General features: G+C 49.5%; 1 protein-coding gene across 7 annotated transcripts in view; it reads left to right on the forward strand.

Moving 5' to 3' along the window:
• INPP4A (inositol polyphosphate-4-phosphatase type I A) overlaps positions 1–24,281 on the forward strand; it is a 127,290-nt gene that overhangs the window by 59,096 nt on the left and 43,913 nt on the right. For all 7 annotated transcript variants that reach the window (XR_009703747.1, XR_009703746.1, XM_061210690.1 and 4 more), the window contains exons 2-8: positions 10,468–10,538; positions 11,475–11,683; positions 12,577–12,621; positions 18,710–18,828; positions 20,838–20,954; positions 21,229–21,308; positions 23,463–23,574. Coding sequence is in view for 5 of the 7 variants with exons in the window: in XM_061210690.1 (XP_061066673.1) it covers positions 11,578–11,683; positions 12,577–12,621; positions 18,710–18,828; positions 20,838–20,954; positions 21,229–21,308; positions 23,463–23,574 (579 nt within the window). In the remaining 2 variants the exon portion in view is untranslated. The remainder of the gene's footprint in view (positions 1–10,467; positions 10,539–11,474; positions 11,684–12,576; positions 12,622–18,709; positions 18,829–20,837; positions 20,955–21,228; positions 21,309–23,462; positions 23,575–24,281) is intronic.

The raw sequence follows: 24,281 nt of genomic DNA on the forward strand, positions 1-24,281 counted from the left end.
AGTGAGCACCCAGACCCGCGGTGCTCACACAGGCACTTTGAAGCAGTTTATTCAGGGCACCTTAGTTTCAGACTAGTTCCTGCTGAAATTCCCCTGAAGGTTCGTGGTTTGCAGGCGAGTCACAGGGGCTGAGCTGCAGTTCTAGACCGGGCTGTCCCCAAGACCCCCTGGAGGAGCTGGTTTTCAGGAAGGACACACGGGAAGCGAGAGAGCTGCCCTGGCGTCCCAAGAAGGGCAGCCTCACAGAGGGCAGCCGGCCGGGGAGGTCTCAAGAGCGAGGAGGCCGGGGCGGGAAGCGTCACAGCCTCGCCAGTGCTGCGTGGGGACAGACAGGGGACTGCAGGGGGACGGTCAGAAGCCGGGTTGAAGTCCGGATCTCTGGGGAGGATACCACTGGCACGAGTCGCTGATGGATTGGGTGTGGATGTGAGAGGAAGAGGAGTCCAGGCGCTTGCACTGATCTTGTTTCTTGGCTGGAGCCAGTGCAAGGCTGGAGCCGCCATCAACCGAGGTGGGAGAACTGAGGGGCCGGGGGATCGGGGCTGCGGCTGGAACGGTCTGGGCTTGTCCTGCTCAGGGCACCGCCCTGCCTGTTGTCGTCCCCCCCCCCCTTGCTGTCCTTTAGAGCAGCGGTCCCCAACCTTCTTGGCACCAGGGACCAGTTTCGTGGAAGGCAGTTTTTCCACGGACCCAGGTTTGGGGGGTGGGGAGCAGGGGGAAGATGGTCCAGCGGTAACGCGAGCGATGGGGAGCGGCCGATGAAGCTTCGCTCGCGCACGCCGCTCACCTCCTGCTGTGCGTCCGGTTCCTAACAGGCTGCGGACCAGTACGGGTTGGGGGGTGGGGGACCCCTGCTTTAGAGGAATATCCACGGCCCACCCAGTGCCTGACTCTTCCCACTGGAGTCCAGAGATGTGCATTGAATCTGGGTTAAGGCACTAAATTCTGTCAGCTGCCGTATTCATTAGACTAATGAGGCAGGTTAGTTAATCAAATCGGGTGAACTCATTGCCACGCTACCTGTTGAGTGTCACTGTCAGCGAGCGGGACTTGGGGGAATGGGAGGACGCACGAGGTGACAGATTGATTGTCCCCTGCTGAGCGCAGGCCCAGTGCAGCCCTGGGTCGGCTTGTCTGTGTCTGCAGGTGAGACTGTACACCAACTGCAGCACATTTCTTATTATCCTGTGCTTGCCTTTCTAAGACACATCATTTTCTGGCAGTTAAATGCCAGCAACACTGAACTGATGTTCTGCAGCTCGCTCACATGTTAGGCCTCGTTCTTGGAGTCCCAGCCAAGGCCCCAGGCCCTCCCTGCACAGGGGCTAGAGCAGGAAGTAGGAGAGAGCTGGGTCCAAGGGGAAGGAGGAAGTGGCCTCCCCCCAGGCTTTCTCCAGTGCAGGGGAGCCGGGGGCCACCCTCTGGAGAACAGAATCCCAAGGATGTCCAGCCCGAGGCACAGCCCTGGGGTGGGGGCAGGGTCTCCTTCCACGCTCCCCTCTGACTGGGGCACCGTGGATTCCTCCCACCAGCGGTCGTGTCCTCATCTTACAGGTGAGGAAACCTCAGCACAGGGAAGGCGCCCTGTGGAGGTGACATGGCTCCCAGTGGCTGACACCAGTGCCCGGGCTCCCTCACCAAGCCCCACCGCCTCCGGGAAGGGTCCTCCGTTCACCCATTCCTTCCCAACAGCAGCCTGTAAGCCTAAATTTTAGGGATATTGTTAGAAAATGTGATGACTATAAACTGAATCACAGCTAAGTGCCACGGACCTGGGGGAGGAGTTGTGGTTGGAGAACCCAGGGAGGCTGCGGAGTTGTACATGTGAAGAGGCTGAGCTGGAGGGAAGGCCTTCCGGCTCGCAGATGCCCCAGGAAGAATGTAGTGTGGACCCAACACGTGGGAGGTTAGGAAAGCCCAGGAGAGAAACTCCGCGTGTCACATGGAGGCCTTTGGTGCCAGGCCCTGTGTGGGCTGTCATGTGTTTCTCTGTGTACGTGCTTGCTCCTCAGGGCATCCCTAGGTGGTAGTGCTGTTATTCTTGTTTTACAGATTGTGAAACTGAGGCTGGGAGAAGCTCAGTAGCTCTGTCACTCGTGCAGGAGGGGTCTGAAGTGACTTTGACTGAGCAGGTGCTTGGACTCATGGACCAGCTCTGGGCCTCTGCTGGTTGACCCAAGCATCCAGGTCCCAGAAGGGCAGGTGTCGAGAGTGCTGTGGACCAGAGTGTCTGGGGCCTGGTGGGCTTGGGGCCAGAGCATGGGCCTGGGGCCAGAGCACGGGCCTGGGGCCAAGCTCAAGGCCTGCCTGTGTGCCCCCTCAGAGCCCTCCCAGGTGCCCTCCGCCCTGGTCTCTGTTCCTGGGACCTCTGGCCTTTGCCGCAGCCAGCATTCCTGGCTTTTTGTGGTGAGGAGGCATATTTGACTTTGTTTAAAAAATTAAGATCTTTCCTAGGCGGTTGGCTTTTTTAAACAGAAAAAAAGGAAGACCTGCTTGCTTCCACTATTTTTTTTTAAATTAATTAATTTATTTATTTTTGGCTGTGTTGGGTCTTCGTTTCTGTGCGAGGGTTTTCTCTAGTTGTGGCGAGCGGGGGCCACTCTTCATCGCGGTGCGCGGGCCTCTCACTGTCGCGGCCTCTCTTGTTGCGGAGCACAGGCTCCAGACGCGCAGGCTCAGTAGTTGTGGCTCACGGGCCCAGTTGCTCCGCGGCATGTGGGATCTTCCCAGACCAGGGCTCGAACCCGTGTCCCCTGCATTGACAGGCAGATTCTCAACTACTGCGCCACCAGGGAAGCCCGCTTCCACTATTCTTATGCATTTTTTTTTAACATCTTTATTGGAGTATAATTGCTTTACAGTGTTGTGTTAGTTTCTGCTGTATAACAGAGTGAATCAGCTATACATATACATATATCCCCATATCCCCTCCCTCTTGTGTCTCCCTCCCACCCTCCCTATCCCACCCCTCTAGGTGGGCACAAAGCCCCGAGCTGATCTCCCTGTGCTATGCGGCTGCTTCCCACTAGCTATCTATTTTACACTTGGTGGTGTATATATGTCCATGCCACTGTCTCACTTCGTCCCAGCTTCCCCTCTTACACCTTTTAGGGTGGGGAGAGGCACGGGGGGGTGGAGCATCCAGTGGGCGGAGAAGTCCCCAAGGTGAGCAAATTAGAATAAAGGAACCCTGACCCCCAGGGCCCCTCCTCCTGCCCCGCCTCCTGGAACCCACCCTGTGCTCTGCGCTTGGTGGCTCCTCCCCACCCTACAGCCCGACTCTGCTTTACATCAGGTGGCGGAGGTTTCCGTAGTGTAACATCTCTTCTGTAACCCTCCTCGGCAGGCTGCTCATGATTTCTGTTTCAGGAAAGGTGTGTGTTCCCCTCACCCCGGCAGCAGGCTTCTCCGACCACAGCCATTCTGTCACTTTCCTTGCATTAGAACTTGATTGACAGCATTTACATTTCTGAGTCTTCCTGTAGAAGCACACATTCATCGGTTCCAAATATAAGCCAGAGGAATTTTCTGCTGCCATTGGCTGTTGTTCTGGAACATTCACAGTCTGGGCCTTCCTGGTCCTTGCCCATATGCCGGCTCTTCCTTTGCTGGTGACTGACCTGGGCAGATGCCCGCGAGCTGTTTGACATTGGGCGCTCTGAGCCTGCACTCTGGCCAGCACTGCCTTCTCCCTGGAGCGCAGCCTCCAGTTTGCTGCTCACCCTTGCCCTTGGCCGTTGCAGAGACACTGCTCCTGTTCCTCTGTGTTGGCCTTGCCCTTCCCTCTTACCCCAGCTGCCATGACTCTACCCATTCAATTTTTGTCATTGGCAGCTGCCCCCCAGCCACTGTGTGCCCGCCCGCAGGTTTGTACCCACGCCATGGAGTTTGCACCCACGCTGTTGTCATTCTCTTATTTGCTGGGCTTTAAGGAATTGGTGGCCCTGAAGTCCCCAGCGTATCAAGTTTCCTCTTGGGTGTAGATCAGGGAGCCCTGGGTGGCCTCAATTCCCAGCGGACTCCAGGGAACTCGTGGGACCAGAGGTTGATTTTGGTGGCAGTGGTAGTGATGGGTCCCTTTTTCTCTCTTGGTTGGATTAACAGCTCTGAGGCCACCTCAGAGAACTTGCTTTCTCAACTAATATTAAGGCCAGCATCCACCATAGGGTGTGTCTGGAGTGGTGAGGTCCAGGCCTCGCCAGGGGATATTGGGGTGGGAGAGGGGCAGGAGAGAAATCAGGGTGTCCCGAGCCTGACCTGGAGCTAGAGAGGGAATGACAGATTTGTCTGGTTGACGACCTGCTAAAGTGGATTTTTTACTTCTCTGTGCTCCTCTTATTTCCTGGAACTCTTCCTGCCACCTGTGGGTGTTTTTCTCATGAACTGGGCTACCTCATCCAGAGCACAAAACATCATTCTTTCCCAAGCATCGTGCAGTAAGTTTTTTTTTTTTTAATAAATTTATTTATTTATTTTTTGGTTGTGTTGGGTCTTCGTTTCTGCGCGAGGGCTTTCTCTAGTTGCGGCGAGTGGGGGCCACTCTTTTTTTTTTTTTTAAAGGTTTGCATTTTTTTTTTTAATTTATTTTATTTTATGATTGTGTTGAGTCTTCGTTTCTGTGCGAGGGCTTTCTCTAGTTGCGGCAAGTGGGGGCCACTCTTCATCGCGGTGCGCGGGCCTCTCACTATCGCGGCCTCTCTTGTTGCGGAGCACAGGCTCCAGACGCGCAGGCTCAGCAGTTGTGACTCACGGGCCCAGTTGCTCCGCGGCATGTGGGATCTTCCCAGACCAGGGCTCGAACCCATGTCCCCTGCATTGGCAGGCAGACTCTCAACCACTGCGCCACCAGGGAAGCCCATCGTGCAGTAAGTTTTAACTTGTGGTTGTAATTTTTATTTTATTTATTTATTATTTTTAAAAATATTTATTTATTTATTTATTTTTGACTGTGTTGGGTCTTACTTACTGCGCGCGGGCTTTCTCTAGTTGCAGCGAGCGGGGGCCACTCTTCGTTGCAGTGTGCGGGCTTCTCATTGTGGTGGCTTCTCTTGTTGAGGAGCACGGGCTCTAGGCGCAGGCTTCAGTAGTTGTGGCGCGCGGACTCAGTAGTTGTGGCGCGCGGGCTCTAGAACACAGGCTCAGTAGTTGTGGCGCACGGGGTTAGTTGCTCCGCGGCACGTGGGATCTTCCCGGACCAGGGCTTGAACCCGTGTCCCCTGCACTCGCAGGCAGATTCTTAACCACTGCGCCACCAGGGAAGCCCCTGTAATTTTTATTTTCATCGTAACCGTTTATTGAGTGCCTGGAAAGCGCCAGACTTTAGTCAAGGTAACTAACATTAGCTGCTATAACAACCACCTACCCCCCCCCAGTCTCCCACAGCACAGGTTTATTTCTTAGTCAGGTTAAGCTCGGCCTAGGTTGTGTGTGGGGAAGTGGTGGGGCGGGGGCTCTGCCTGCCCCATAGTCTGGGGACCTAGTTTCCATCCACTGAGTGACCCCACCTTACCCTGGGGCCGTGGAATTGCCCACCAGGCCCCTGCACATAGCAGGGAGTCCAAGGAAGAGGGGATCCCACAACCACTTCACTGTCTGCATCTAAGCTGGTGTACATCCTTCTGCAGTGGTCACACGCCGCTGGAGGGACCAGTCCGTCAGTGAGCCTGGTGGCAGGTGTGGTCTGCCTCGGACCTTGATGGTTTCTTACCCAGTAGGTGCTTGTTAGATCCCTCTTCTATGTTTAGGCTTGAGCTAGGTGCCCAGGAGGATATGGAGGAAGCAAGGACTTTAGGTCTGGCGTCCACGAGACACAGGTGCCTGGCTGGCTCTCCTGCTGCCACACAGGAAGTGCATCGTCCTGAGGTGTAGACCGCCTGGTGGGTTAGCAAGCCTCTGCGAGGAAATGTTAGCAAACTCAGGTTTGGCTGCTTGATGCCCAAAAGCCAATACTCGAGAGCCAAGTGCTGGCAGGAACGGAAAGGCTGCTTTGTTCAGGAGGCTGGCAACCTGGGGAGATGGGGGACTTGTGTCCAGAAACCAACTCCAAAGATTCTGCTCGACCATGAAAGTTTTTAAAGAAGAATCATTTGGGGAGGGGCTCAGAGTCTTCTTTATCTTCCACCTTGTGCAGACTTTCTTCTGATTGGCTGGTGGTGAGGTGACAGGGCAGTGCTCCAGGAATCTGGTGCTCAGCCAGAAGTTACCATCCTCCACCTGGGTGGGGTCTTAGTTCCTGCAGAAGAACTCAGAGATGTTTTGTTATATATATTCCTTGAGGGGGAACCAGGACCCTGCCCCAAGGCTGCACTGTTGTGTCCTGACTGCTCCTCCCTTGTCTCTGCATCCCCTCCCTTCCCTGATTAGCAGCTGTTTGAATCTGCCCTTTGGAGCTCCGGGAAGGTCAAGGAGGCTGAATGAAGCCTATTTCCTACAAACAAGAAACAGGGGACACAGAGAGGACTTGTACCCAGCAGGGCCCTACCGGATCCTGCTCCATTGCAGAAGGGCTGTTGGCTGCAGGGGAGGCTTCCTGCAGGAAGGGGCAGCTGTCTCTCTTGGGTTATAACCAGTGATTTTCGGTGCCAGTGATCAGTGTGACACCTCATCCATCAGTGACCGTGGCCATCCTGGATTGGGGGGTTTGAGAGAAAGCACTTCCTCTTTCTGACTCGTGAACTAGCCTCCTCCTCAAGGGCTGCTCTGACTCATCTTTCGTCTGACCTTCCCTCTTGGAGAGCAGAGCACTGGGAAGGGTTGCCCTTGGCCCGTTTGCTGCCCACAGCAGTGACAGCGATAGGGTGGGGAGGGCTGGGATGGCAGGGAGAGAGCCAGTGGTACGGGGGCTTCTGGCTTTGGGTTGATGCCGGTAGTTCATCCTTTACCTCCACTTGACCTTGAGGAAGTCACCCTGCCTGGATTTCCATGCTCATCCATGCAACTCCTTTTTAAGATGACTTTGAGAAGACCCCAGTGCTCTGACAGATACCAGTGGAGCTGGCCTCCCCCCTGAACTTCTGCTCAGCAGAGGTTACGGAGGCGGAGGGGCCTCCAGACCCCTGCCAGGCCTGAGGCACCTTGTTCTGTGGAGGAGGAGGGCAGGCCTTCCCAAGACCGGTTCCTCTGGACGCTTCCGACAGTCATTGGTGACCCTCAGGAACCCCACAAAGCCGTGTGAGTCACAGCGTCCTCTCCGTGGACTTGCTGATGCTCCCTCGGCCACATCTCCCTGCCCGCACTGGGCGGAAGGGATGTCATCGGCTTTGCTGCTGATTTGATGGAAGGGGTCACACGTCTCTCACAGAGTCAGGAGCCGAGGCAGTTAGTTTCATGAGTTACTGCTTCTCTCCTGCCCCGAAGAAAAAAATTCCAGTCTCCTAAACAACTCCCACACCCTCTCTGTCCTCTTTAAGTCATTTTTCTTGCTAATGAGCTCTGGTCTTCAAATGGGGCTAGGAGGAAAACCAGGGACCTTGGGAATATCAGAATCCTTGGCGAATTACCTTCAATTAATGAGACTAATAAAGGGAAGTCTAGTTCAGCTGTGCAAATCAGCTTCGTGTTCTGGGTCCTGATGACTTAAATCGCAGATCCTAATTAGATGCCCCCAAATAACCATGAGGTGGCTTCTAAGGTCCTTGTGAACTAAAAGCTTCTCTGATCTGTGAATTCTGTTACGTGTAAAATTAGCCTGTAGATGTTCCCCTTCAAGCATTTCTGTCCCCAGAGTCTCATGGTACCAACCACCCTCCAGGGGAAGGGACGGGCCACTGGGGACGCTGCAAGGGCAGGGGGGTGGGGAGCCTCCCTTGGACTGGCGGGATGCCGGGGTACAGATGTTGTCCTCTGTTAGGTGGCATGTCTCCACTGTCCCGAGTGAAGGGGGGTGACGGCAGCTCACTAACAAGCTGAGCAGGGCAGCCAGGCGGGGCGAGGGGATGCCGGGGACACACAGGGAAAGGTCATGCTCCGCGTGCCGCCTCTACCTCTGGCCAGCATGGCGGCGGCTTTCAGTGACGCGGGAGGATGGCAGTAAGCTGAGAAAGACAACGTTTCCCCGTGGTCACGCCCCCAAACGTGGCCATCATCTTGGTGTGGTCTCCTGCTGGCTCTGTCCAGTCTTTTTAAATGGCTTTAACCAGAGAACAGGTAGAACATTTCATTAAAAACACACAAGATGCAGAACTGACGTAAACACTTTTTCATGCTATGCTGTCTTTAGTATAGTCATTAAAGGAATCAGCCTTTTTACTGGGTGTAAAGATCATTCATACACAACGCAGTGAACTTCCCACAGTGAAGTCACTCATGGAACCAGCACCCACATGAGGAGACAGCACACACCAGAGCCCACAAGCCTCCTCACAGCCTCCCCAGTCAGTCCTGCCCCTCAGAGACACCACTGTCCCGACTTCTGACACCACAGACTCCTTTGGCCAGTGCCCGAACTTCACAGAGATGGAATTGCCTAGAACATGCTCTCGTGGGTCTGGGTTTCCCCCTTGACATTGTTCCTAAGAGTCATCTGTGTTGTTTTGTCCATTCTACTGTCGATGGACACTTGGATTGTTCCTAGTTTTTGAATATTATAAATGTTACTGCTTTAAGTGTTGGGGTTTTTTTTTTTTTAGATTTATTTTTTTATTTGGTCGCACCGTGCGGCTTGCAGGATCTTAGTTCCCCAACCAGAGATTGAACCCGGGCCCTGGCAGTGAAAGTACCAAGTCCTAACCACTGGAATTCTGCCCGGGAATTCCCAGCTTTAAGTGTTCCTTGCAGCTTTTTTTTTGGTGACCCTAAGTGTGCGTTTCTGTTACCAATTGCACTGAGTTACATACCAGGTCACGTTCAGTGTGGGTAGGTACTGCCAGTTTCTCAGCATGGCTGCACCATCTTACACTCCACTAGCAGTGTATCAGGGCCCCATTTATTCTGTCCACATCTTTGCTAGCACTTGGTACTGTCTGTCTTTTTCATTTTAGCTCTTCTGGTAGGTACGCGGAGGTATCTCATGGTTACAATTAGCATTGTCCTGATGACTAACGAGGTTGAAGGACTTCTTATGTGTGTTGCCTTTATTATGATCATTTTAACAGCCATATGGTAGTGTTTCTTATAGATGTTCCAGAATGCACTTATCTGTAGCTGGGCATTTAGATTGGTTCCAGTGTTTGTCATTACAAGGAGTGCTACAATTAGCATCTCTGGACCACTGGCCAGAATTTTGTTATTGTTTACGGATTTTGATAAATAATGTTAAATTGGTTTCTGAAATGCTCGAACCTCTCTAAAATGTTATCAACAATGTAGGAGAGCCCTATAGAGTTTCCCCTAGGTCTGCCAGCAAAGCACATTCTCATTAGAAGAACAAACAAACCTCTTTTAGACGCCTACTTTAGGTAACTAAAGGTGTATTTAGCATTGCTTTCCTCATTATGATTGAGTTTGGTCACTTTTCCAAAGTATTTTCTACATGTATCCCTCTTTTATGAATTCATACCTTTTGCCGCTTGCATTTTTAGTGAGTTTTTTTTTTGTCAAGTTGTGTAAACATTATTGTAAAATACGGATATTAGTACTACAAGTACTTTCCCAGTCTGTTCCACTGTCATTGCATATTTTTGACTTGTATGCCTTTTGATGTCAGCAAACTGGTGAGTCTTCCCCTTCGTGTCTTCTTCGGGGCCTCCCCAGCCAGGCTACTGCCCTCTCTGCTGAGGTGCCCAGGCCCAAGGTCCCTGGGGGCCCCAGTGGGAGGGGGAGGGGCACAGCCTGCAGGGATGTCGGGTTTGTCCGAGGGCTGCGCGCACTGATCCTCCTGTCTTCTCCACCACGGACTCTGGAAGTTTCAGATGCTCTCGCTCTGGGCCCTGCGGTCTGCCCTGCAGCCCCCAGCAGTGCTGGGCCGAGTCGGAGCCTGGGTGTTCCGATCCGCGGGAAGGCGCGCAGGGGCCAGGCAGCGGCGGTAGGCTGGGAGCTAGGTCGGGTTTGCAGAGCCCGCTCCCTTTCTTGCACATTTGCTTCTCACTGCAGCCCCGTGAGGTGGGTACAACCACCTTCATCTTAGACACCAAATAGCGGAGCCTCAGAGGCACCCAGGTTCTCCCAGGGCCTGACATTTGTGAGCAGGAAGCCTGGGCCTCAGGCTCCTTATCTCCTCCTTTCCCTGAACCACATCCCAGCTGCCCAGCAGGCCCTTTATGGCTGTCCCCCCTTCCCCTGGATCACCCCAGGATGGGGGATAGGAATGGGCACTTGCCGTTTCTCGTTCTTTGGGGCTTTGTGCAAACTCTTTGTTTTTGAGTCAAAAGGTTAGATTGGGGCGTGAAGCTCAAAGGAACATGTAGTAGCTCTTGGCTTCCCCACATTTCTAGGCATTAAAATTATAACATATATCAGTACATTATAATAAGCATTCTCGAGAACTTCATGTTTGACTAGCTTGTTAAGTTTATAATTTTCTATTTTTAGATGATGGATTTGGATGTGCTTCTATGAAGAAATGCCATGTGTCTCTACTGGTCCAAGGACGAACATGTCCAGTAAGTTAGTTGCTGGGTGAATCAACCCAAGAGTGGGAACACAGGCCCTTCAGATGCAAAGGCATTGATGCACTTTGAGAAGACAGGGGCGTTTGGATATATGGGGACCTTTGAGAGGAGTTATTAGTCTAATTAGTCTATTAGTCTAATTAGTCTCCTTCCGGAGACAGCAGGGATTGTAGCACATAGGGTTAGAAGAATATGTGAAACTCACTCCTTGCTGGGTAACCCACTTCTCAGAGCAGAAAGTGAGTTCTGTGCTGGGCTGGAGCATCTGTGTGGCTCAGCCTGCAGTGGCCCTTTGCCCAGAGACCTCCGTATCCACAGCACAGCACTATCCACTGAGGCGTAGATTGTCACGTTTTGTGGGAAAGAAAGCCTGAGTCCGACACACGTGAAGTTCCTGTACCCCTGGGAGGGAGAGAGCAAGGTTGGAGACATGCCTTTGGTCTCCACTGTTCTGCTGTGCTGTCCTGGTCAGTGGGCGCCAGACCTCTTCTTGCGTCTCTTATCTTTCTAACAGAGATGGTAGTGAGCTGATTTATGATTGTAAAGAGGCTCTGAGACTTGCCAGTGGAAAAACATAATAAAGCAAACAAGAAAATATCAAAGGCCATAGTTGATGATTAGATCTAAGCCATCATTTAATGTGGCATGTCTCTGTTGGAGAGAACATGATTTCTTTACGGGATCCCACGGACGGACCGTGCTGGAGTGTGTGTGAGTACAGAGGAGGTGACTAGACGGGGCCTAGCTCATCGGACTCTCCGTCCTGGCCCCTCATCTGCCAGAGGACCCTGGCTTTGCTGCATCTTGTCCATGTAGGTCAGCGTGCTCTCTCCATGAGGGCACAGTGTCTCTTTGTCACCATCCCTGTTTTTTGTTGTTGTTGTTGTTTGTTTTTAAAAAAAAACAGTGTTTGTTTTTATTTCTCAGGACTACTGCCACCTTAGGGGACTAGGGCTTGGTGACAGCGCTTCCCGGGGAATCAGGCGTGGTCTGACCCAGGAACAGGAAGCACATCGTCACCAATGACATCATGACAGCAAGAGAGCACAGCCCTCGCCATGGCACCAGGGCCCGTGCGATGCAGCGGGCTTCCACCATTGATGTGGCAGCCGACATGCTTGGCCTCTCTCTGGCAGGTGAGCCTCACCGGGCCTGCCCGCGGGTCCCGTACTGTGGCAGCGCTGGGAGGGCCAGGCCTGGCATCCCTCTGCTTGAACTGGAATGGGGGGAATTCAGCCCTCTTCCTGGGAATTGCTTCCACTGGAACCTGCCCGCCATCAGTTTTCCAGTTTGTGTGGGCACCTCCAGGGCTCATCTGCCAATAGATAACGTGGGAATGTCCACAGTGCCTGTCTGGCAAGTGCCCAGACCCTAATAAAAGCCCTTTGTGTTGTGAGTGTGCAGACCCGAGTGGGAGGGGGTTTGGTCTCGGGGTCAGAGACTTCTTAGGAATCTCAAAATAAAATGTTTAGAAAACAAAGAAATCATCTCCTATAACAGTTTGTGAGGGAAAAGAAAGCAGAGCGTTGGGTTTTTCTTCCCAGTTTTTTTTTTTTTTTTAATTTATTTATTTATTTTTGGCTGTGTTGGGTCTTCGTTTCTGTGCGAGGGCTTTCTCTAGTTGCAGCAAGCGGGGGCCACTCTTCATCGTGGTGCGCGGGCCTCTCACTATCGCGGCCTCTCTTGTTGCGGAGCACAGGGTCCAGACGCGCAGGCTCAGTAATTGTGGCACACGGGCATAGTCGCTCCGCGGCATGTGGGATCTTCCCAGACCAGGTCTTGAACCCGTGTCCCCTGCATTGGCAGGCAGATTCTCAACCACTGCGCCACCAGGGAAGCCCCTCTTCCCAGTTTTATTGAGAAGTAATTGACATATATCACTATAAGTTTAAGATATACAGCTTGATGGTTTAATTTATACATATTGTGAAATGATTGCCACCAGTGTGTTGAGTTTTTTGCATCAAATCTGAAAGCAGGGAAAAGTTTATTAAGGGTGATTTTTTTCTGTCATTTCTTTTTTATCCAGGAAGTATACAAGATCCAGATGAGCCCATTCTAGAATTCAGCTTAGGTAGGTGTCTTTTAAATTTTCTTGTCTTAAAATACACGTTGCTTAAAAAACAAAAACAAACACTCCACGACTGGCAGGAGTGTGTCTCAGAGATCTTGCTGCTGCCACCACTGCTGCTCAAGTGCTTCTGGGGAGATGAAGCTCCGAGGCTGGTGTGAACCTCCTGTGGGTGGGAGGGAACCTCGGGGGGCCGCCTGCCTGCCTGCGGGGCTCGTGTCCCCTCAGCACGTGCTCCCTGCCGGCTGGCAGTGGGGAGGGGCGGGAGGTAAGCCCACCCAGAGCCGCAAAGACAGCCTCCCCTCCCCTCTCCTACCCCCTGGGAGGGGCAGGGAGGGGTGAGGAAACGGGGCTTAGGGCCAGCGCTGTCCGCCGCGGCCACAAGGCCCTGTGGGGTTGCATTTAGCTCTCTAGCCCTCGGATCCCTGCTCCACGCGCGGAAGAGCTGACCCCTGATGCTCTCCCTCTCACCAGCATCAGATGAGAGAGTGTACCAACCACTGCCGTGGGCTGCACTGGCTCCGGGCTCGGGCAGTGTGGCTCGTCGCAGAAGGTTCTGCTCCGAGGCCCGGCACTCTTTAGTGTTCCTCTCCCCTTGTCCGTGGGAGTCTGCTGAGTGGCACGCACCCACCTCGCCCTCCCTACCCTTCTTCCTCTCATCCTAATTCTGTTGGGCTTATTCCTCCAGGCTGGAGGCTCTCTCTGGAGAAAGTAAACCACCCCACTCCCCACTCCCACTTCCCCCAAAGAGACACAGAGATGCTGGCCTTTGGAACCCAGCCAAAAGAGGCCGGCCGGCCACCCATTCACTGTCGTGGAGCCCGCGGAGCCCACCGTACACCTCAGCCTTCTGATACCACATTCTTAGAAACAAACGGACTTTTATTTGTGCTCGCAGAGATTGGTGCATGCATGTTGATTGCAGCTTTATTTGTAATATCCAGCACTGGAAACATCGTCCATCAGCAGGAAGATTAACTATGTTACATGCATACAACAGACAGCCGCTCAGCAGGGAAAAGGACCAGTCACTGATACACACACGCCATGGGTGCATCTCAGAAGTACCGTGCAAAGTGAAAGAAGCCGTAATAAGAGGCCGTGTGTTGTGTAATTCCATTTATGTGAAACTCAGAAGGATGAATCTGTAGTGAGAGAAAACAGGTTAATGGTTATCTGGGAGTGAGCCTGAGGACTGACTGGAAAGGGGCACAGGGAGCCCTTTGGGGTGATGGAGATGCTCTGTGTCTGGACAGTGGTGGTGGGTCTATGGGCGTGTATGCTGGTCAAAACTCACTGAGTGCTGCGCTTAAAATGGGTGCGTTTTACATACAAATTATACCTCAGCGGTGATTCAAAACAAAATGAAAGCATAGATCACTAGACCTTTGTGGAAGGCCCACAACATGAAAGATAGAAAAAAATAGAACTTGGAAGAAACAGAGACATTGAAGAAAGAAGAAAACGTCAAAGAAATTATAATGTGTATCCTCAAGAGAAGATGGTGTATCCATAAAAAAACCTAGGAAACTATGAAGAAAAACAACAACTGAAGAACATGTACAGTCTGAGAAACTTAAAATATAACAGAGTATTTTAAAATTCAATAAAGGTTGGAAGATATTTGAGGAATTATCCCAGAAAGTAAAATTTTAAGAGCAAACTAGAAAATGGGAGAGAAATGGAAAATTAGCAAATTCAGGAGGCTCAACATTTAGAAGAGAAAATAGGAAAGAATGTAAGGGACAAAATTAACAAGAAATTATACAAGCATCTCTCAGAACCGCAGAGCCCATAACAAGGCACGTCACGGTGAAATTTCAGAGCACTGGGAATAAAATGAAGATCCTAAAAACTTCCAGAGAGGAAAAAATCAACTGGTCCTCCCCAGGGGATGGAACTGGCCTGGAGATTCTTGGGGACATTGGAAGCTTGAAGACAGTAGGGCCACATCTTTAATATGAGTGGAAAAATATCTCCAACCTACAGTTCTCTGCTCAACCAGATTATCGATCCGTGTGAAGGTAGGAAGACATTTGTTTCATGATACAGAGTCTCAAATAAATTTACTTTCCCCACATCCTTTCTCTGGAAGTTAGTGGAGGATGTGCTCCACCGAAAAGAGGGAATAAACTGAGAAGAAAGAAGATCCAGGAAACAGAGTCCAGCGCAGGAGAGAAGTGAAAGAAATCCCGTAATGAATAGTATTTGCTTAGCTTTAATAATGCAGAACATGGATGTAACAAAAAAGTTGAGCTAAACTGAGTTTAGAGAGAGAATGAGAGTTGATATAATTAAGTTAAAAATCTTCACCGCTATAATAGAAATCTAGAAATCAGGACATTTCTGAATCTGGCAAGTCAAGGGCGGTAATGTAGTCATATTAATTAGACAGATGGAGGAAGAAACAGCTTAAAAAAGTGAGGGTGAATTTTATGTTAAATGAATTTTGCCACAATTAAAAAAAAAAAAAAGATGAGGAGTAGGAGCCAGATAATTGAATGGTCAAATATTTTATCTTAAAAATAGAAGTTTAAAATTAAAAAGTACTCATTTAAAAACCTTTAATAGAGAAAATGTAAACCCTAACAGAGAGAGAGAATCACAGTTGGCATTTTGGTGTATATTCTTCCAGATATTTTTTAACACCCACACAGGGTTATACAGAAATTTTTGATGATTTTTAGTTGTGGAGGTGATGGAATTATTTACAAAAATGTCATCCTAGTGTTCTTAACATGGTTTTTTTTTTCATGTAGGGAAATATCACTGGCATCTTTTCATTTTAATAAACGTGGATCTGCCACCTCATCATTTTAGATGCCTACATGGAATCTATTGTATGGCTGTGCCATATTTATTTTAACCAGTCTCCTATTGCTGGACATTTAGGTCTTTCCAGTTTGCCATTATAAACACACCAGCACAGTTAACGTACTTGTACATGGATCTTTCATATATTTTGCTGATTATTTCCCTAGGATAAATTCTTGGATATAGAATTGCTGAGTCAAATGATATGCACTCGAAATATGTTTTACCGGTTTATATCAATAGCATTTATTCAGCTGGGACTACAGATGCTCTGGTTGGAGAGACAAGACCCGCATATCAGAGATTAATGGTTTCTATGGAAATATGCCAGAGGAGTGATATGTAAGTGATAAACAGAAGGAGACGTGACTGTGGGCTGAAGAGAGAAAGCTTCGTGGAAGCCATGGAACTGAGCTAGGAATTAAACCTTGCGTGAGATTTAGACAGGCTGGGTGGGGACGAGGCCAGGAGAGAATGTCACCCATGGGGAGGTGTGTTCTGAGAGTGGCAGTTGGCCCATCAGCCCTTAAGCTGATAATCAGTCTTTCCAGCCTTGGGCCACCTGCTGTGTCTCAACCTACCTGCCATCACTTGCGCTTGAGAGACTCGGATGTTCTAACCTCGCATGATGAGAGGGCAGGCCAAGAGAGACCAGACCAGGGTCACCGATGGGGGTAGCTTAAAGGAGGGAGAGCAAATGGAACAGTCAAATCCCTGATTTCTGTTGAGGCAGACATAGTAGAAGAAATAGAATAGAATTTTTAGAAAATAATAAAGCCTTAAAGCTTCTGGAAGAAAATAAATAACTCACAACCATAACTTGAGGGTAGGCAGAGCTTTCTTGGCAGAAAGTACTAACTCTGTGTTTTAGTTTGCTATTGCTGCCATAACAAATGACCATAACATAGCACCTTAAAACAACGCAAATTTATTATCTTACAGTTCCCTTAGGTCAGAAACCCAGAGGGCTCAGCTGGGTCTCTGCTTAGAATCTTATAACACCAAAATGAAAGCTTCAGCATGGATGCGGTCCTTTCTGAGGGCTCTAGGGGAGAATGTGTTTCCTTGTTCATTCAAGTTGTTGGCAGAATGAGTTACTTGTGGTTTTAGGACTGAGGTCCCCATTTCTTTGCTAGCTACCGGGTTGAGGCCTGTTCTCAACTTATAAGGGCCACTCACATTCTGTGGCTGTGGCCCCTTCCTCCATCTTCGAAGCCAGCAATGGCAGGTTGAGTGCCTTTCATGCTTAGAATCTCTCCTGTCTCTCTTTTTTATTATTGTCACATCTTTCTAACTCAGAATATAATGGAATGTAATGGAATGGAATATAATTCAATGGAATATAATTCAATTTTTAAAAAGAAGAATGAAATATTGGTATATAAACAATACAGAGGAATCTTAAAAATGTTCCGTTTATGTGAAATTCAAGAATGGACAGAAGTGATGAAAATCAGAAAGTGGTTGCAGAGGTAGGGGAATTGACTGGGAAGTATGGGGGGAACTTTCTTGTCTGATGGGAAAAGGTATCTTGTTTTGATGAGGGTTACATGGGTGTATATGATTGTCAAAACTCATTGAACTGAAAACCTAAGGTCTTTGTATTTTATTATATTCCAGTAAGTAATGAAAATCCATGAAGATGTATGAGAAGATAATACAAAGAGATTAATTTTCAGAAGTAAATTAATTTGCAGAAGTAAAAATCAGTTTCTGAATTTTAAATCACCAGTGAGCATTTTAAAAATCAATGAGAATGATGAGAGCAGGAATAAAGACCTCTAAAAATCCTCTCCTTCATAAAGGCAATGAAAAAATGGTCAAAATCAATTGTTTCAATTGTCAAGATATTGAAACAACCTAAGTGCCCATCAACAGATGAATGGATAAAGAAGATGTGGTATATACAGATACAATGGAATATTACTCAGCCATAAAAAAGGATGAAATTTTGTCCTTTGCAGCAACATGGATGGACTTGGAGGGCATTATGCTAAGTGAAATAAGTCAGACAGAGGAAGACAAATACTTTGATATCACTTATATGTGGGATCTAAAAAATACAACAAACTAGTGAATATAACAAAAAAGAAGTAGACTTACAGATATAGAGAACAAACTGGTGGTTACCAGTAGGGAGAGCTGGAAGGGGCAATACAGGGGTGGGGGGAGTAGGAGGTACAAACCACTGGGTGTAAGATAGGCTCAAGGGTGTATAGTACAACATGGGAAATATAGCCAATATTTTGTAATAAGTGTAAATGGAAAGTAACCTTTAGAAATTGTATAAAAATGAAAAATTATAAAATTTTTTAAAAAAATCAATTGTTTCTGAACTCTGGGAATTAACCAAAGGCTTACAGCACTGTGGGGCATGTTCAGTGCCCCTCCAGAAAAGCCACTTCTTTTTATGAGTGTTGAATGATTTACCATATGTTTCATCAGTTACAAGGTGGATATTTTTTCATCTTTTAGTATCTCTTTAATCAGAAAGTGTCTTACAATCAGTGGCATATCATAGACTAATGGCAGTGGGCCTTTTTTTCCCTCTCATAATGCATTTTACAATAGATAGCATGTTAGATTCAAAGACGTATGATCATTTTTCCTGTGGGTCCCTTCTATGATAGAGTTATCTTGAGTCTTTCAAAATGCTTAGTACGTTTTCTAACTGAAACAGTTCTACAGGGCACCTTTTGTTCTGAAAAGTCACATGTTTAGTAATCTTACATTTGATATAAGTCTTATAAGGAGAATAAATGAGCAATGACTTCCTTAAAAAAAAAAAAGCTTTGTTTATTTTGCCATAGAATTTTAATTTGCTTCCAACATACATCACACACAGATCTGGGGACACCATAAGCTAAGGCAGCGGAAGTCCTGGATGCGGGTGTGTGTAGCTGGGTCTTGATTTCATCAACTCTGTGGCTGCTTAGCTCCAATTAGTTATTAAGGTCAGACTTTATGGGTCAGACCCTTCCTATGTCATCCATTCCGTGGACGTAGAGAGCCTTCCATTGGCAGTGCCTGCATTGCTGTCCTGGGGGCTGGGGAAGGCGGGGAGGAATGAGAAGGGATTGCTTCTAATCTGAAAAATCGCCTCCCTGTGACAACTGACAATGTGATCATCTCATCCCTTTGAGTGTCATTTACTTCTCTTGCTTTCTTTGGGTGCATTTGGAACAGAGAACTAACTAGAGCCTGATTTTAAAGATTCATTTCTATTTTATTTTTATTTTATTTTATTTATTTTATTTCTACTGTTTTAATTCTGTAGCTTGCAGTGAGCTGCATACGCCATCGCTAGATCGAAAACCAAATAGCTTTGTAGCAGTGAGTGTGACCACCCCACCCCAGGCGTTCTGGACGAAGCACGCGCAGACGGAGATCATTGAGGTGGGTGCTGCTGGCCCCTGGCCTCCGGCGGCTCCGTGACAGTGTTTCTGATCCCGACGGGAGGGCTGTTCAGTGGCCTGAGCACCTGTAGCTGCAGCTGCATTCCTGTGGATCGTCGCTGTTCTTCCATGGCTTTTCAGTACATTGGTATCTTTCATCGCACTTACTCATCTGGGTGGCATTTATATTTGCCATATCCTTTGCAGTTATTATTGATTGTCTATTGGCAGGCTGTTTTTGAACAGTGGTCCCCTAAGGCTGATTGCCTTTTAAGAGGTAAGACCCGACTCTTCCTTGTCACCTCCAGTTGGCTGCTACTTCTGGACAGGTGTGCTCACTAATCAGAGTTTGGAGAGTGTTCACTCTTAACCAACCCTCTTACTAGGCATACCTTTATTTTTATTGGTTTTTATTTTTATATTCTTTTGAGATGTGTGCTATGTGTTTACTTTTTACATTAAATGAAATGATATGCATTCGCCTGGGGAATTTTACAAAATTTCTTTAGATGAGCACATCATGTAAGTTATGAAACTAAGTGTAGGAGTTGGCTGGTGTGAGCTCCTGTTGGATTTTGTTGGTGACGTGAGCCTCTAGGTGAAGTATCTCCTCCCTGGCAATCTCCACCAAACAAATTGCATTTCCCCTTCTTTCCCAGTTTCACATTTTGGAAGACAGACACTTTTTCATTCTCTTAGAAATGTATTTCCAAGTTCAAGCCAACAATTCTGTTTTCTCAGCATTTGTCGAGCACTGCCTACGTATGAAGCCTAGTGCTGGGTGCTGTGGATGATACAAAGACCCTTGAGGCCCCGTCCCTGCCCTCAAGGAGTCTACCATCCTGTGGGTGAGGAGGCGGAAATGAACGTGGCTCATGCAGACAGAGCAGAGTGTGGTCTCTGTTAGAGCAGAGAGACGAGGACGGTACCCGGAGGACGAGGGCCCATCCAGCTCATTGTGTGGGTTTGGAGAGTAACTTGATCCTGTTCAGTGTATGCAGAGGCACAGCAGGAGTACAGGGAAGCGGGGGTCTCGCCGGGCCGGGGCAGGCTTGTCCGCAGCTGTGTTTCAGGGAGGCCCTGAGTCAGAGGTCGCTGGGGGAGTGACAGTGCTGTGGGGCCTGACTGGCAGCAGGGAGGAGTGGAAAGAAGGGGGCATGAGAGGGAGGTTCTGGAGGTGGAACTGGCGGGGGTGCATCGATGCTGGGTGGTTGAGAACAAAGGAGAAGAAGGCACCAAAGCAGGTGCCCGGGTCTGCAGCCTCCTTGGACAGAGAGTCAGAGAGGGTCCGAACCAGCAGATGGAGGGAGAGGTTGGGTGGGGCTGCGGCCCCAGCTGGCCACCTGGGGCGGGCACTGTCCAGCAGGCGCTGAGACATTGGAGCTGGAGCTGCAGGTACAGACAGCAACCGCTAACTGTTTGGCTGAGATCGCTAACCACCGCCTGAGGAAGAGAGTCTGATGTAATGGCGCTTTGGGGGGCAAGGCCGGGCTGCCAGGAAGTAGCTACCTACGATTGACTAGCAGCTAGTCCTCAGAAAGGGATAGCCCTCAGAAAGCCGGACCGTAATTATTCCAAACCCAGGATTCTAGAAATAACCAACTCTGGCCATTCATATCCTCTTCCATCTGCCTTTGTACATCTTAAAGGAATAACCCACAGTAGTAGATCCAAATACATAACTCATCTGAAGTTGTAAGACTAAGAATACATGTGGACATTCAACTCAGTTTTAGAAAATCCTTCCTGCTGAGGGAGGAACCCTTAGAATGAGCCCTTGGGCCCAGCTTGTGTGGTGGTCTGTTTGTTGTATCTGGGCCCAGAAAACTTTGTCCTTTTTGGAAAACAGTGTTTTGGTGACATCCATCCGTGCAAGCCCCGTTCGCATTGCTGTTGATCCAAGTTGGTAAGAATGTTAGTTTCTCCTGAGAATGTTGGTGTATTTCAGAAGCAACCAGTTCAAAAAATCCAACTCTGTATTCTGATTCTTTTTTTTTTTTTCTATTCTAGGGAACCAATGACCCTATATTTCTAAGCAGTATTGCCTTCTTTCAAGACTCTCTTATCAATCAGATGACACAGATCAAGCTCTCCGTGTATGATGTCAAGGATAGATCTCAGGGAACAGTTAAGTACCATGTTGTGGTTCGTGGGTTATTCTTCCCTTTTTTTAAAGTTATGTAATCGTTTGAGAGGTGAACACAAGATTGACTTCACTTCTGGCTCACAAATTAATGTCCAAATGTATTTGTCTTTGGGAACGTCTTTATGAGCCTCCCCATTGGGCTCCTGAGATGAGGTCAGATGTGTTGAGAGAACCAGCCAGCTGGACTCCCCAGGGCCTGACAGTTGGAGCAGAGGCAAAGCAGGTGCACTAATGCTATCTCCCCCTCTTCCTCAGATGTACTTGCTGGGCTCTGGAACATTTGTCGTCAAAGATCTGCTCCAGGACAGGCATCATAGGTTGTATTTAACACTAAGGTTGGTATTTAATTTTGTCCCTTTGCAAGGATCTGGAATTATGAGGTCCAGGGACAGATGGGGAAAGGCCCTACTTCCTGTACTGAGAGAGCACCGTGTCCCCAGAGGCCAGTCTCTGGGCGGGGACTTGGTTGTCATTGAGGAGAGAGAAGAAAAGCCTGTCAGAGGGCCTCTCACGGAATGGAAATGTGCAGTGTTCATAGGAAGTATGCAGACCCAAAGGAAAACCTAGGTATACATCTAATAATACCAAATATATTTTCCTGTTATCTGTCCCCTCCCTAATAGGATGTGATCTCCCAGAGGGCAGGGATGTTCCATGGTTTTGCTTGTATCCCAAGACCTAGAACAGTGCCTGCTGCACAGTAAAAATCTGTGGAAGGAAGGAATGTGGGGAGGGGGGTGGGGGTGACCCCACTATGTTGGGGTCAAGGTGTCAGTCCTTCCCAGATTCATTTTAGGGGCAATTCCCACCCTGACATAGTGTTCTTTTTTTTCAAAATAATGTAAAAATTGGGGAAATAGTCCCAAATAGCAAAGAAGATTTTGACACAGAAGATGAATTCCCTGCTAGTAGTGCGACATTTTGAAGATACGGAGATGACGGAGCTGAAGGCGTTGGGCAGGGCTCACCCTGCTGTGTGTGAGGAGAGCTTGACTCAGGACGAGGAAGGGGTCTCGGGGAGAAAAAGCAGGGTCGCCTGGGGGAGGGGCCGTTAGAGAAAAACACCCAGGTGCATCGTACGCCAGAGGTGATTCTAGTTGGATTAGGGTTCAATGTCAGACGTGGGCATCATCCTTTTTATTTATTTATTTATTTATTTATTAATTATTTAAAATTTTTATACATGTACATTTTATAGTCATTTATTAAGCTCTTACTGTGTGCTCTCCTGTATGACCTCACCTAATACTACAACCCTAGGAGGAGATATTAGGTAATGTTAGGGATGAGGAACCTGAGGTCCAGAGAGGTTAATTAACTTGCTCCATGTTATCCAGCTAAGAACTATCAGAGCCCACATACAAATCCAGGCAGTCTGATTCCAGAGCCTGCACTTTTTATTTTTTATTTTTTGGCTGCATTGGGTCTTTGTTGCTGCGCGTGGGCTTTCCTCTGGTTGCGGCGAGCGGGCTTCTCATCGCGGTGGCTTCTCTTGTTGAGGAGCACGGGCTCTAGGCACATGGGCTCAGTAGTTGTGGCTTGCAGGCTCTAGAGCGCAGGCTCAGTAGTTGTAGCGCACAGGCTTAGTTGCTCCACGGCATGTGGGATCTTCCCGGACCAGGGCTCGAACCCATGTCCCCTGCATTGGCAGGCGGATTCTTAACCACTGCGCCACCAGGGAAGCCCCATCATCCTTTTTAAAAGGAGCTAGAGATGACCGTCGAACAGAGAGCCTGGGGAGGGACTTTTCCAGGCACGAGAACCGTGAGAGTGAGTCACAGAGGAAATGGTCAGTGGATGCATGTGACCACATAAAAATTTAGAACCTGGCTAAGCCCCACAGCTTAGATAACAAAGCCAGAGGCTTCAGGGTATCTCTGAATGAATCAAGGATTCACTGGGGCTTCCCTGGATGAATCAGATGGGCCCAGGCAGCCAGCAGCCACCCTGAGGGGTCTTAGCAGTAAAGCAGACCAGGGCTAGAGTGGTGTCAGCTTTACCATGAAGGATTCAGAGGCTTTGGGAAATCCTGGGTGACCTCAGCTTACTTGGGGTCCCAGCCTAGGCCTTGACGCTAATCAGAGCTTGAGGGTGGGGTGGGAATGAGCAGAAAAGGGGTCTAGTGCCAGAAGAAGATGCTCTCCAGTCCCGATTCCAAGGTGTGTCCGCATCACTCTCCGGGGCGGGCTCAGCCCAGGGCTGATGGGCACCAGCCTCCCGAGCGGGCATTGGCTACCCCTGCTTCACCAGGCATGCCACCCATCTCTGGGGCCTCGTCCCCTCTCAGACGCAGCCCTCTTCTGTGCCCCCGTCTCCTCGCCTGCCTCCCCCGGAGCCTGTGCACACGGTAACTGCTGCCTGACCGACCAGCTGGCCCCATCCTGGCACCCCCAGGACCCCTTGACCATCCAGGAGGCTGAGCTTTGTGTTGAAGCAGAAAACGAAGCGCAGTCACGGCGCCGTTTACCGAAGCGTGTTGCTGGTTGCAGGTCTGCGGAGAGCGACCGAGTGGGCAACATCACCGTGATGGGCTGGCAGATGGAGGAGAAGTCAGACCAGCGGCCCCCCATGACCCGGTCTCTGGACACCGTCAACGGGCGGGTGAGCACACCGCTTTGCTCCTCTCCGTGAGGAGTTGAGGACTGTCCCGACGCACTTTGCCCGTGAGCTGTGGGGCGGGGGAGACTGGGCTCCGCCGCAGGCGCTTCTCCAAGTAGAGAAAAGCGGGCCCCTGCCCCTGCTCCGGGCCACGCTGGCCCCTCTCCAGAGTGCGAGCTGCAGTCAGTCGGGAGGGGAGAGGTGGCTCGTGGGTGTGGAGTGAGACCCAGGTCATCCCTGAGGGCTGGTTACGGTCTTCCTCTCCCAGACGCTCCTATGCCTCGCAGCCGCCTGGGCCCCGTCTCACACCTGTGCCCCCCCCCCCCGCCCCCTGTGTCACCCTCTCTGATGCACAGCCGCTCACCCAGACACTCTCAAACAGCAGTTCTAATTTCAGAGCCCAAACGCTGGTAAGTAGTCATTGTAAAATACAGAGATCTCTCATTTTACCCCAAATAAACCTGAAACGTCAGCTGTGGAAATACTCCTGGGCCTCATGTACCACTGCCCTTTCATCCTACACATCAAAACACTCAAAGACAAGGGGAAGTGACTTGGTGGAAAGTTGTGCGTTTCTAGAAGATGGTGTGGGTGAAGTATGTTCAGTGTCCTGGGAGGGGCTTCACTTGTCTGTGGCCGTGCGTTTCTCGTAGAGTTGATGGTGGATGTTAGTTTCAAGGGTTCTTTTATGACATGATGTGCTCTGGAGT

Source organism: Eubalaena glacialis, chromosome 14 (genome assembly GCF_028564815.1).
Source record: "Eubalaena glacialis isolate mEubGla1 chromosome 14, mEubGla1.1.hap2.+ XY, whole genome shotgun sequence".
NCBI classification, from domain to species: domain Eukaryota; kingdom Metazoa; phylum Chordata; class Mammalia; order Artiodactyla; family Balaenidae; genus Eubalaena; species Eubalaena glacialis.